At 37.7% G+C, this 13890-nt stretch overlaps 1 protein-coding gene across 6 annotated transcripts in view; it reads left to right on the plus strand.

Moving 5' to 3' along the window:
* LOC143040099 (mucolipin-3-like) overlaps positions 1-13890 on the plus strand; it is a 98002-nt gene that overhangs the window by 37327 nt on the left and 46785 nt on the right. For 3 of the 6 annotated variants that reach the window (XM_076210794.1, XM_076210805.1, XM_076210799.1), the window contains exons 1-4: positions 8167-8551; positions 10914-11142; positions 11404-11503; positions 12414-12605. In XM_076210794.1, coding sequence (XP_076066909.1) covers positions 8314-8551; positions 10914-11142; positions 11404-11503; positions 12414-12605 — 759 coding nt within the window. In that variant the 5' untranslated portion in view covers positions 8167-8313. Of the gene's footprint in view, positions 1-8164; positions 8552-10913; positions 11143-11403; positions 11504-12413; positions 12606-13890 lie in introns of those variants that run through there. The other 3 variants (XM_076210798.1, XM_076210813.1, XM_076210817.1) reach the window with 3 other exon arrangements.

Below are 13890 nucleotides of genomic sequence, written 5' to 3' on the forward strand. Positions count from 1 at the left end.
CCATAAGACCCATGGGCAATGTCCACTGCTTAAACTTATATAATTTTCTTTAAAAAAAAAAATCATGTCGGGATCATGTGGACCCTGGTCTGAACGAAGCTTCTGTCGACAGAAACCCTACAATCACATTCGCCAATGTGGGTTTCCCCAAGCTGAGTAAAATTGTCTGTTGTTAATAAAAACAAAATAATTAGAAAGTGTCGTAGTTCTGGAATATTCAATATTTCTACATTTTATTATGTCTGCCGCCAAGCGATTTTATTCAGTTAAGGGTGAAACTTCCTCGTGCACAGTGAAAAGATGAGTATCGAGGTTCTGTTACTGAAAAGAATCGGCCGGGCAGAAGAAGGACCTACGTTGGAGGGTTGGCCACACAAACCACCAAGAGGCTCAACAGCAACCAACCGCTAAAACGTTCTTGACAGTGCTAGTCCCCGGCATCTGACGTTCAGAACGTCTTTGGCCAAGAGGAACGTGGGCGTGGTCACAGAATGATTTGCGCGTCGTGAGAAACGTTCCTCACCGAAGCTCTGGGTGTTTCCAAGTAATCTTATTCAACATTAAGAAAATATATAAAATAGAAAGAAAAAAATCCATTGATGAAGAGCCAATGTCAGGATGCCCATAGTTACTGCAGGAGCACCTTTGCCATATGTGCTTTGGGGACTTGGGGGCAGGTTACACTCATTGCTGGGAATCGGAAAAGGAGTGTGGGACTCGAACCCGAAAAGGACCTACGGAGTGTGTCTTGAATTCTCTTGTTTGTGTTGTCTTGCTGCATTGCTTCTGACCCTGGGCAGTGGGCGAGATGCAGGGATGACCCGTCATCCAGGAGGAGCCAAAATAAGAGGGGGGAAGGGGGTGAATGGGAGTGAAGTATGTGGGGATGAAATGGGTGGGAGTGGATTTATGCCTTTGACTTTGGCTACTTCCCTTGTAAGGGGGAAAAGGCCTTTAGTATGTGTTTGTATGTTTGTTGTTTATTTGTATACTTTATTGTTGTTCTTATTATAATCACCTTTCACTGCTATCCATGGTTGTTACGAAGAAATTTTGGCAGTGATCTCACCTCGCTGCCAGCTGGTTTCTGGTGAGTCTGTTTTAAACCATACCAGGCAGTTTCATTCAGCTGCAAGAAACTCTCTTCGTGCGTAAAGTTTCTATCCAATCGCTCACTCATCAACCCCAGTGTTATTATATTGTTTTGATCTGCACAGCGGAAAGGTAATTGTCAGTGTTATTTATCATCATTATTATTATTATCATCATCATCATCATCATCATCATCATCATCATCATCATCATCATCATCATCATCATCATCATTATAGTCATCATCATAATTATCATTATTGCTATTACTAATAATAATAATTATAATTGATAATGATGATGATATAGTTATTATCATTACTGCGCAGTTGCGTGATATCTGTCGCCCTCGGCCATAATTGTTAGAGAGAGGACGTTCTAATCATGAACGTGACAGTTGTCATTTCGATAATGACACCAACAATTATAATTGTTGGTGTCTGCCAGTGGAATTTCCTGCCGTGGTCATGCGCATCCATACAGAGTGTTTATGATGTCTATTGTTGCTATTGTTATTGTTTTTACTGGTGGCATTTGATATATGTATATAATTACTGTCACTAATATTATAGTAGGTGAACGATAATTATAGTAATGATAATATAGACTTTGCTATTAATATTGTTATTGTTTTATTCAAAGTATATTATATCATAAAACTACCCAGTGTAGACATTACGGTCTCTTGCAGTCGCCTCTATTCTTGTGTTCTTATAGGTGGATAATGATAATGGCAATGTTAATAATAAGAATATGGTTGTATTAAATTACAATATATACATATACCAAAGGCTTTTTTCCCTTTACCAGGGATGTGGCCAAAGTCAAAGGCAAAAATTCATTCCCACCCATTTCATTCCCCACTTCCTTTCGCCATCCCTCTTCCCTCTTTTCTTGGCCCCTCCTTGATGACGATTCATCCCTGCATCTCCCCTACTGCCCTGGGTCAGAAGCAGTGTAGCATGTCACAGCACATCCACAGCAAGGCCACTTTATTTAATCGGCGGCGACCCCCCCCCCTCTCTCTGTCCCCTCATGAGGCAGAAAAAGAGAAGACGGGGAGAAATCCCTTCGGATTGCGTCAAAATATCATCCACACATACTCCCTCACCCCCATCCCCCACCCACTCTATTTTATGCATCATAGCATCATCCATACACAACCATTCTGGTAATAATAAAAAACGCTGGCCAGCCGTCGACATTTAGTGCAAGCGAACTTATCGTGCGTACATACGTGCGTGCTTAATAAGTGAAGAGCTGAGTTGTCAGTGCGCATTTTTAAATAAAGTATTTCTTTCCCGTTGAAAGCTGAAGGTCACGTAATTATAAATGCATTCACATGAACCGGAAATTTAATCGACGTAATTAAAACCCTACTGCATTACATTTGCTAATAAAATTTTATCTTCTACGCATTTACTGTCGACAAATGGATTGTGAAAATTGTATTTCTTCGCGTTTCCTTCACTTAATCGAACCAATAAAGTTTGTTCTGATTTCAAAACGAAATTCGGAAAAACATAGTTTGGTTCACATTTGAATTAGATGTGAATCCATAGCTCGCGTCATTGTAGTTTATAGAACTTTCTGGCATCTCACCAGCCCAGTTTAGGAAAACGTTTTTGTGTAGGTCAAGAAGTGTCGTGACAACTCCTTGATATTTAATGGGGCATAATGTTAACAAATCACGCTGGAAAAAGATATTTATGAGAAGCAAGTCAGTTCTCATTAATCGCTACTGTTCGTTGCATTCGCAGTGGAAATTGGTATGCCTCAAGTCGCTTCAACGAATCGCCTGCGGAAAGGTAATGTAATGGTAGTCACGACAGGGAATTCTGAGAAACTGTCCTTCAATCTGTTATATTCATTATATATATATATATATATATATATATATATATATATATATATATATATATATATATATATATATATATATATATATAACTATTATCGGTTTGAACCACGGTATTTCAATTACAATATAATTCAGTGGAGGCATTCACACAACCGCGCAGTTTTTCCTTGGCGCGATTCAAACCACTCGTGCATGCTCAACCCCATGCGACATAAATGCAAAGAGACTGTGTGGAGTAGACTATTTTAAGGAAGGTTGAAAGGAAAATACTATATGTCTGAGAAATACAGTGGATATTACAAAGATGAAGTGAAGCAGAGAGCGGGGTGAAAAGAGAGCTGGCAGGTAGGAACGGTTAATCAAAGATTTTCAGGATGGTTTGGACACATGGAAAGAATGATTAACAAAGAGGATGTGGAAAGCAGAGGTGGATGGAGTGAAATTGAGGGAAAGACCGAAAATGGGATCGATGGTTGGGGTGAAGGGGGCCTTGCGTACAAGAGGAATGTCCGTCGAACAGGGAAGAGAGAGGACAAGAGATAGGTGTAAGTGGAGGGTGGTTGTGAGTGGATGATAGATTGACGCAGGTCGAGGGCATTCTATTGTCTATTCTATAAGTTCTCCGGTGGATGAGGAGGGGAGGAGCGCCATGCCATGAATCGGTGGGGGTAAACCGGCTTCGGCTCTCGGGTGGAGTTGCTGTATCCTGCTCTGACCGAGCATTAGACGGGATACAGGGATGAACCTTCACAGAAGGTTGAAAGGACAATAGATGTGTTGAATGTGTGGATATGTGCGTTGAATAAGTCCCCCCCTCCCAAAAAGGGCCTTTTGGTATATGCGTGTGCGACTATGAAATTAAGCCATTTGGGAGTAATAGGTATCTCAGGCATGACGCTTTAACCGTTAGAATACATTCGAACCGCGCCTGAAAAATAGTTTCCTCATGAAAATACATTCAAGACCTAAAAAAGTTAGTCTGTAAATATTAATTGCTTGTATGCAAAACATACAAGTACAGTAAATTACTACAAAACATAAATTAGTGAAGTTGAATGTTTATGGTAAGGTTTCAGTATTCTGAGCAAGTTCTTTCTCATACAGTATTTGATATACGTGATTCGCCTTCTGATGTTCATCCACTCCGCCCTTATTATCAAATGCTGCGTATTTTGTTATAAACAGAATGTTTATGGCAATTTTATGTTAGAAATTAATTCCAAAGTAAAACAGATTTTAAAAAATCCCTGCGTGACACCTGGAAAAAAGTACTGTATATAATTCTAGTTCTGTGGGAATATAATTATTTTCCTGAGAAATTTCAGGTGTTCAGAAATACGTCCACTCCTCTGCGGTTTTTTTTTCGATAATAGATAATGGTAGATGACAGACATTTTGGCCAGAAACATTTTTTGCACGCATCAATTTGAGGAACCTAACTAGTCGACAGTTGTATTTTTCATGCTGCAGTAATACATTTTATTGTGAACAACATCCAGTTGTTGTGCTCGACCGCTAATTCAGCGATCTGAGTTCGAGTCCCCGCCCAGGGCTGGAAAGGATTACTGTACTGCAAGCCAGCACTCCAACTCTGGTGGGAAAGGATCTTTATTTATTTATTACTTATTTGTCTATTTATTTATTCATTTATTTATTTGTTTATTTATTTGATAATATTACAAAATTACCTATAGTTCAGGCCACCTACGAGCTCTGAGATCTCATTCGGGAGGGTAATAACTGCTGATCACGAGTCCAGCACGTGATTCAAGAGTCTGTGAGTCTCACATACACACGGCAAAAATATGTCAGTGAATGTTTTTCATATATTCAAGGGTGAAGAGAGAACTGATTTCTTATCATCACGTCTTTCAGTCTGTCGCGTTAATACAAGCCTCCTTAGCAACCGTCATTTCACCATAGAATATTGTCAATATTCCCTTATCCAACGGTACTTATCTGTCTGGATATGACAATATTTTTTTTCTCTCACTACATAGTGAACTACATCATTCTACACTGAACAATAACGATTTTTTTCCCTCTGAGACAATATTAGATTTTTATATTTAATTACTACTGTATTCAACTACTATCTACTCAGGCAGGGTGAACACAATAGTAATTGAATTGAAAAATCTAATATTGTCTCAGATAAGATAATTTTTCGTTATTGTTCACTGTAGAATGATGTAATTCACTATGTAAAGAAAAAACAATAGATTGTCATGACCAGACAATTCCATGCAGTTGGTGAGAGCCCCAAGCGTCAAGGCTCCATAGAATTCCTGTAGAACTCGAATGGTGCGATGGTCAGAATGCATTTACGTTCGTAGGGTCTCGTCTCCTACTCTCCCGTATACTATACCTTGTCTCAAATTCATGTACACTTCCAACTTAGTATATATTTCTATTTACATTATCATAGTCTATATTTTCTATTTCCATTTATCATATTTAGATTTAGATTTATATAATGTCCCTACCTGGGCTATATAATATAATTTTTCTTAAATTCCCCCCATGACATCTTAATCCCTTCCATACGATGATGTCTATGTAGGCGCCATGATGAGCAAGTGGATATATTATTATATTTTATTTTGTAGCTGTAGTGAGTGACCCCCATATTGTGTGAACTGGCCTGATGATATTTTCTGTGGTTGTTAATATTCAGAGTGAAAAATAACGAGTATAACAGCTGTAATTTTACATTTTATAATGCGAGTATCGTTATGCATCATTGTTGGTCAGGCAGCTAGTGCTGTCCGCGAATATTTGACTCGCAAGAGGTTAAAGACTCCCTATCCTTAATCAAGATATATCTTCTCCCAATGTAATCTGTTGCCTTGAGTGACCTGAATACTGTTATCATATCATCTCTTTCGCTTCGATCTTTCAATTTTGGCAGACCCAGTAATTGTAGTTTTTCCTTACACGATTTATCTGCCAGGCTAGGGTTCCTTATGTCTAGAGATAAGCATTTAGGTCGCCGACATAGGGATTTAGGTAAAATCTTCGCCATTTTGAAGATTTGTGTCTAGACTTAGGGGTTAGGATCCTTTATAAATTCGGCCCCTGTTTGATTGCTGACCTTTGTATTCTTTCGATTTTGTTTATATTTTTCATTCTGTGTGGGGACCATACCATTGATGCAAATTGCAGTCTTGGTCGGGTGAGCTTTTTCTCATTTTTTCATCCATGTAACGAAAAGCCACTTAGTTTGATATTATTTGTCTGTTAGTTTATTATTGTTTGCTTGGTTATCATTTATTATAAGTTATCTGTCATTTTATTATTATTTACTATTTACCTGTCTGTTTATTATTTAACTTTACCTATTTATTTGGCACCTCCTGGAGGTGCCAAGATAGGGAGAGAGGAGGGTGGAGGGGAGTGGAATATATGGGAAATTAAATGGGTGGGGGTGATTTCTATGCCTTTTTCTTTTTGGCTACCCCCCGTGTAAGGGAAAAAAACTTTGGTATATGTATGTACCTATCTATTTATCTATTATCATTTATATTTTTATAAATTTTAATTATTTTTCCCTCAGGCCTGGGTTCCCTGGCTGATTGGAATAGTGTGGAGGCATCTAGGGAATTTATTTGTATCGGATGTAGCAAAGAACGGGTTAATGTCACTGTACGTCAACAACAACCGCGACATTTTTTTTTTTATCTAATTCTCGGAGGTGTGCGTCAGACGATGATGACGTGGGCCGAGCTTCCTTTGTTCATAATTATTATTCCACACAAAGAGTGAGCACTTGCTCAGTCATATGTTCTTACCATATGATGCAGGTACTCTGGATGCATGCGACATACTCGTACTAAGATATAAAACAAACCTGTTGCTCTGGTATGATGTATGCGTTTCAACAAGTTGCATATCATTTCATGTTTTGTCGGCGATAGCAGTACAATACATTTGAAGTAATAATAGAATATTCGTAAGATGTTGGTTATAAAATGTTTGCGGTTGTAAAATATATTTTATTATTACATCGTTACCATGGTTACAAGAATTATGTTTATCAGTGTAGACTTAAAAGTGCTCCAAGCTGTGCTCTGGGAGTTACATAACTGCAGCAGCAACAGTCATATAACCATTACACGTGGTTCCTAGTCATAGTGAACAATATGTTTACAAAACAAATCTTTAGGTATTAGTAAACAACCAGTTCTTTCGTATGGATGAATGACGTAGACCTAACACTAGTACAGGTAACTCTCGATTTACGCGTCTTTGATGTGTGCGAATTTGTTATAACGCGACCTAAAAAATATTAATTAATCTAATTTACGCTATTTATTTGCTAAGACGCGATTTGGCCCAACCGCATTTTCAAACTGTCCGCCAGAGTTCCTCGGCCGGCCAACAGGTGGCGAGCCTTCCCGATCCTCATTCAATGTTCACAGTTCACTGGCTTAATGGCCCTCCTCATATCACCTTAGTATTATACTGCACTACCAGCCTATCGTCATGGCCCAAAAAGGTCCTTCATTGTCTTCTGCAAGCACCAGCGGCCCCGCGGGGATGACAGCCAAGGAACTTAGTGAAGCGCTGGCACAACTTAAGGACTCTATTGACAAATTTGAAAATATGGACCCCAATATGGAACATAGCAGCACATTTAGAAGTAAAGTCATGGATGCAATGATCTGCTACACACAAATGCACACATAATTTCAAAAGAAACAGCGCCAGACCACCATGTTGCAATTCTTCAAAAACACACATTTGCAAAAAGACATGACAGAATAGGATGTGGAATTGCAGGTGGATGTGGATGTGACATAACAATTAGACAGGGTAGTGAGTGACTGATGTGGTGTAGGTGATGACTGGTAGAACTACGTAAGTAGTACAGTGTACAATTGTTTTTCTCTTTTATAAATACATTAGAAGATTTAGAATTAGATATTATTAGTATTTTACAGTATGTACTGTACGTTTATTAGCCAAATAAAATGTGTTTTTTGTACAAACATTGCAACTTTTATGGACCAAATGCCGCATACCCCCATATTCCAGCTTCAATTTGTAAATATGATAAATTTCTTCTTTTAGACAATATTTACTTAAGCACAATAATGATTATGAATTTTGCTATTTTTAGATATAATCATATATTTCTGAATAATTAATTTTGTCATATTTGATAAACTAATGTTATATTTTGGAATTTGGCAACTTTGCTCACATGCCTTTCTTTGCTGATCAATACAGCTGGCTCAGTGAAGTTTAGTACTATTGTAGGGAGAAGGGAGTAAGCAAGCTGCGCTGGATGAAAGTGTATATTAAAAAAACATTTTGTTTAAGTGTATGGCGAGGAAGAATTAGGTTGAACCGATGAGATGAATCCCTGTAATGTGGGACAGTGCAACAGAAGGAGAAATTCATACGATGCACGTAGTATAGGGAGTGGACAGGACAATAATGGACCTAACTTTCCTAAGACAGAATGGGGAGAGACAACTCAGGATCAGAATATATTAGATTCTCAACACCCCAGTATTAATGGGAGTAACCACAGCCTCAGAAGGGTCAGACCGAGATCTGGGTCATGGTCAGGTGTGACTGAAAGTGATGATGGTAAGTCGTATGAAAATTTTGATTATTTACTAAGGAGAGACAATCAAGGTTTGAAAACATACCATTTGTAATATAAAGGAACGCCTGGTTTTATTGTAGTATCACACAAACACAATTTTCTTTTTTTCATTTGAAGTTTTTTTTTAACAAGGAATGGTTACGTTAGGTTAGTGGTGTAAAAAATTATGCAGTTTAACTGCTACACAAAACATACTAACTATAATATCAAGGTACACCAAGTTTTTATTTTGATAATGATTCAAGGAATCAGTGGGAGCAAACACTGTTTAACACACAATTGCAGTTACCCTTCTCCAGCTTCACAATTTATCCCTTGTAAGATCTGAGATAGATTCTTACTCCATCTCAATGGATCAAAACTTCCATTACACACCATATGACCAGAGTGTTATCATGGCAATTGGTGATAAGGAAGGATACATATAGTAACATAGCTTGTCACTAGCATCAAATGTACATTGGTTTGACATTTTAACAATAACAGTTTGATCATCTACACAGAGGGTCATTGTTATTGGCACTTATGATATTTTATGTTTTTGATGAAGATCTATTTCACTATATTAGTATATAGCAAAATAGAGACTACAAGGTCATAATACCAAACATTGACCTATTCCTTCTTGCATCTTTATGGATACCTACTTTACTTAAAACTCCATTACATTAAGCCATTCCTACTCATCTAGTAACTACCCATAAATGTTTGGGTCTCATTACCAAGGATGTAAATGTATTTAGATATCAGGGTGCCAAGAATGGGAGTAGATTTCTAGAGTAAAGCTGGAGCACATAAACCAACTTAGTCTTCTCAGTAGTTGAATACCTATGAAGTTTGTTAAAGACAGTTGCTGCAACCTGTGCCATCCTAGGATATACAATTGTATTTACTATGTATGATATGAGTCTTACATGTATTGTATTTTATTGTATATATGATTGAATCCGAATCAAATCAAATCAAGGAATAAGAATAAAAGGTATATGGCATATTTTTTATTTTAGAAGTTCATTCAGAAATTACATTTGACGTATAGAATAGTCAAAAAGGTCTACATGCCCTGTATTAATGGGAATGGCAAAGTTAAATTACACATTGCGCCCATTTCAACACTGGGGATATAGGGTTCTCATTCCCTCTCATGCTGAATGAGTCAAACGCAATGCTGTAAGGTGTTTAACCCATGTAGTGTGATGGGGAACAGGCACCCTGTTATCTCCAAGGTGTTGAGATAGGAATAATGCAAGTAAATCTTCAGATTAGGGTTTGCCCATGGATTCAGTGTCTCCCATGTAAAGGTTATGTCTTGTATGTGTTTTCCTGTTTATGGTGTCATGTTTTGGAGAAGTGTGGGTTGATAATATTGCATTGTTTTTGGGGGGATTGTATTATTCTATGTTGTACCAACTGTTTTAAGAGTGGTTTGAGGATTTGCCTTTTAGTTATTTTGTTTATTGTGCTCTATTCGTTTCATGTAGAGAGCTTTTACATTTCTCAGTTTTCCCTTTTTTGTTGTATTTGTTTAGTGATATTTTTATTTAGTTGTCAGTATTTTTTGTATGTTCTAATATTATTTTATGAAGGAGGATTTTTTTTTTTTTTTTTTTTTTTTTTTTTTTTTTTTCTCCCTACAACCTCTGGAGATAGATTTTGTCTTGTATGGTGTTTGGGGTACTTTTTGTGGTCTTTGCTATGGATGGGTATTTGGAAAATGTAATGGATAACATCATAATTAAACCATATAATGTATAGATGATGTTATTGGTATTTTTGTATCATAAGAACAGAATCACATATATATAAACATGCAGAATAATTTTGTACAAGAAAGATATCTTCATTGGTGGGTGCAAAAACCCATCTGGGTCTGAGACATAGTCACTCTTTTCTGGGTGTGGATGTTACTTCAGTAATAGACAAATATTTTGGTGGCTTTAAATCACCAGGACAAATACAAAGGAACTATAATAATTTGGGAAAAGTGTAGTGTTGAAATAAAGTGTGCAGGAAGGTAGTGGGTAATGCCTGTATATATTGCATAGGCAACCTACAGATTATGAACCAGTTGAGCAGATTTTAAAGAGAAATAATCTCTGCCACTTCCTAAAGTCCATCATCACCCACACCACCAAAGAAAGCTGACTGTGGGTGACTGCTCTCCTACTAGTTGGCCTCCCACACTCGCATGGCAGAGACAGCAATTCAACTTATCTTTCAAAATGTGTACGAAAACCAATAGATCTTTTCCTGTTAATATCTCTTGTGGGTTTCTGGTAAGGAAGGCAACATTGAGCAAACAAGTTAGTGCATCATTCTCAAAACGATTTTTCTACATTGCAGAGCTTGAGCGTCTTGCCAAGTCTCTGCCGTATCAACCTCCCCTCATCCGAATCTCTTCGGGAACCACCAGTCACAACAGCACAATGACCAACTGTGGAGGCTCCTTGTATGGTGCTGTGGAGACCAATGGTGAAGAGAGCCCTGTTGTAGAGGGTTCTACCACCACAACAAACACAATGCCAGGCAACCTCACTACATTGACTCAAGACAGGATGAGAAGAAGACTAAAGTAGGAATTGTTTATTGTTCTAGTCTTGTTGTAGTTCAATTTACTGTCTTTTTATTATTATTTACTTCTCTGTTTAATTTTATTTTTGTTTATTTATTTACTTAACTATTTTTGTATATTTGATATTTTTTATTGAGTTGTTATGATATCCAGTAGTTTAGATTTGTTGTGGCTATTTCCATTATTGGTCTAGAATTAAAAACTTATGTGATAGTAATAGATGTGTTATAATTCTATTGGTATGTGTTTTATTTCTTTCAGATTTTTTTTCATGAACCCATATGAGAAGTGGCATGCCCGCAGAAGATTTCCTTGGAAATTATTACTTCAGATTATAAAGATTGTGATTGTCACTTTACAGGTATGTTTATCAAACTTGGAGTGCATCTACATCAGATACATGTTTTCTGTGAATGACTTTTTTTTGAAAGCTCTTTAGGAAATTGTGGAATATTATTCAGTTATTTGCCTCCTAAAAGTTACACAAGGTTACTGTGATCTCAGTCTGTTGCCCCAGGTCTCTTACAGGAGATAGCTCTCGAATAACTGTCAGTGGCCACCAGATTGGCCCACAAGTTACTCATAGAAGAAATTTTGTGTTGTCTCAAGCAAGAAGGAGGCAGTGTAGGATTCAAGTGCTCTGTATGGAGGTTGTACATGGGGCCAGGCCTGTTCTATGTAGGGACTCTTTTAATGTGACAGCATCATGGTTGGTCAATGTATATCTAGATAAAGTGGTAAGGTTTGTGCTAAGATTTTTAGCATCCTCTAAATCAGTGGTTCCCAACTTTTTTTGGCTTGAGGCACCCTTGCCAAGCCTTTCAGAAGTCCCTGGCGCCCTTATTAGAAAATCTAAATTCTAGTTTGTCAGTATTTTGTTGATTCAACATCAGTGCAACAAAATTTTGTCCCTGGATAATATGAAAATAATCATCTTTACTTTGATGCTGCTTTAATGAACAAAAATGGATGACAGAGTCGGTAATACAAAATTTATTTTTTGCCCTGAATTTTGGCGGCACCCTCAGTTGATCTCGTGACACTCTTGGTGCCGTGCCACACCGGTTGGGAACCACTGCTCTAAGTATTGCATTAAAACTACTCTACACTTAGCCCTTAATTTAGTAGAACACCATTTAACAGATTTCAGAAGCAACTGACAAAATTTGGAGCAGTAGATATGTTGAATTTATTATATATTATATTTACAGTTTGTCTTTTGGCTTGAGTATATGGAAACATAAAAATTATACGTCTTTTGGACTTTTCAGTTAAGTATGTTTGCACAACAGCGCTATAACCACGTGAACTACCTCTGGAACACCAAGGTCGCATTTTCGCACCTCTTCATCGAAGGCTGGGATTCCTCACGAGAAGTCACTGCCTATCCACCTGCCAATGGACCTCTGGCAATTTATACCAAAGATGAATTCTACAGCTATATTGATAAAGCATATGTCACAGTAAGAGAGAAAACATCCAATTTTGGACAGTTTTATGGTTTCACTAGACATTTTCCATAACTGTCATGAAGTTGTTTGAGGGAGTAGCTGTTTATTTTATGAAGGGGAAGAAGCCTTTTAGTATATAGATGAACATATATATATATATATATATATACACACACACACATATATATATGCATATGCATATACAGTATAAGCTCTTTTAACCGGCACGAATGGGACCAAAGAAATACCGGAAAGGGGAAATCCCGTTTACGAGCATTTATTGCCTTGATTCATAGAGTACTTAAATAAAATTCATTCAGTGGCTTCACTTTTGTTGTTTATTTATTTACCAGTATATTCATATTTATTTATTTTCATGAAATCACGTATGTCTCTTTGTTTAGAATGTTTGTCTCTGCATTAAAAATTCATTTTGAAGACAGTGAAGAGACATCATGTCGCGAGTCCCCAAGTAGGTGCACTGCTCGGCAAACTTGATAAATGTTGCCAATCCTTTAGCAGCATCCTTCCACGTTACTCTTGGCTCTGGGTCATCTTCCTCTTCACTATCAGCCTCTATTTCCTTACCATGCTTCTCCTCAATCACTGCCTGAATGATTTTGTCGTCAGTTAGTGTGGGGTTGATAGCTTCATCATTGTCGACCTCCATCCACTCCTGAAGAGCTTCATCAGTGATGCTAAGCTTAGCACTACCACGCATATTCTTCAACTTAGCCATCACTGCCTTCCTTTGCTGTCGGTATGTGTTTGTGTGTTGAGAGAGTTGCTAATAGACAGTTGCACGCTTAACATCAGGCGTCTTATTACAGTGGGCACTGGGCCTAATGGAGCGGCGGGATTTGTGGGAGATGGCGGGAAAGATGCGCGCTACCTCTGGCGGCGGCGGGAATTTTATATTTCATCTTTTCGAATTTTTACATTTTTATACAAAATTGTTATTTCCTCGTGAATAATATGCCGGTTATAAGAAGGAGCCGGATACAAGAATAACGGATAAAAGAGCTTTTACTGTACATACACATTCAGACCTTGCCCAACACGAGTGTTAGGTTCCATAGCCTGTTGTGAAGATGAAATTTATGTTGGGCGAATAACAGGTCTTATGGGGGGAAATAGGCTAGGTTTCCAGACCCTCTCCAGACACTGGTACACAACACGACCCAGCAGGCTATTCAGATTATGCTATTGTGAATCATGGTTATGTTAGGCAAATGCTGGAATATTTTACCTTTTTGTGTAAACATGAAATTTCGTGCATGGTGATGTCATGTTGGGA

Source organism: Oratosquilla oratoria, chromosome 2 (assembly GCF_046742065.1).
Source record: "Oratosquilla oratoria isolate Oo_2021 chromosome 2, ASM4674206v1, whole genome shotgun sequence".
Lineage (NCBI taxonomy): Eukaryota > Metazoa > Arthropoda > Malacostraca > Stomatopoda > Squillidae > Oratosquilla > Oratosquilla oratoria.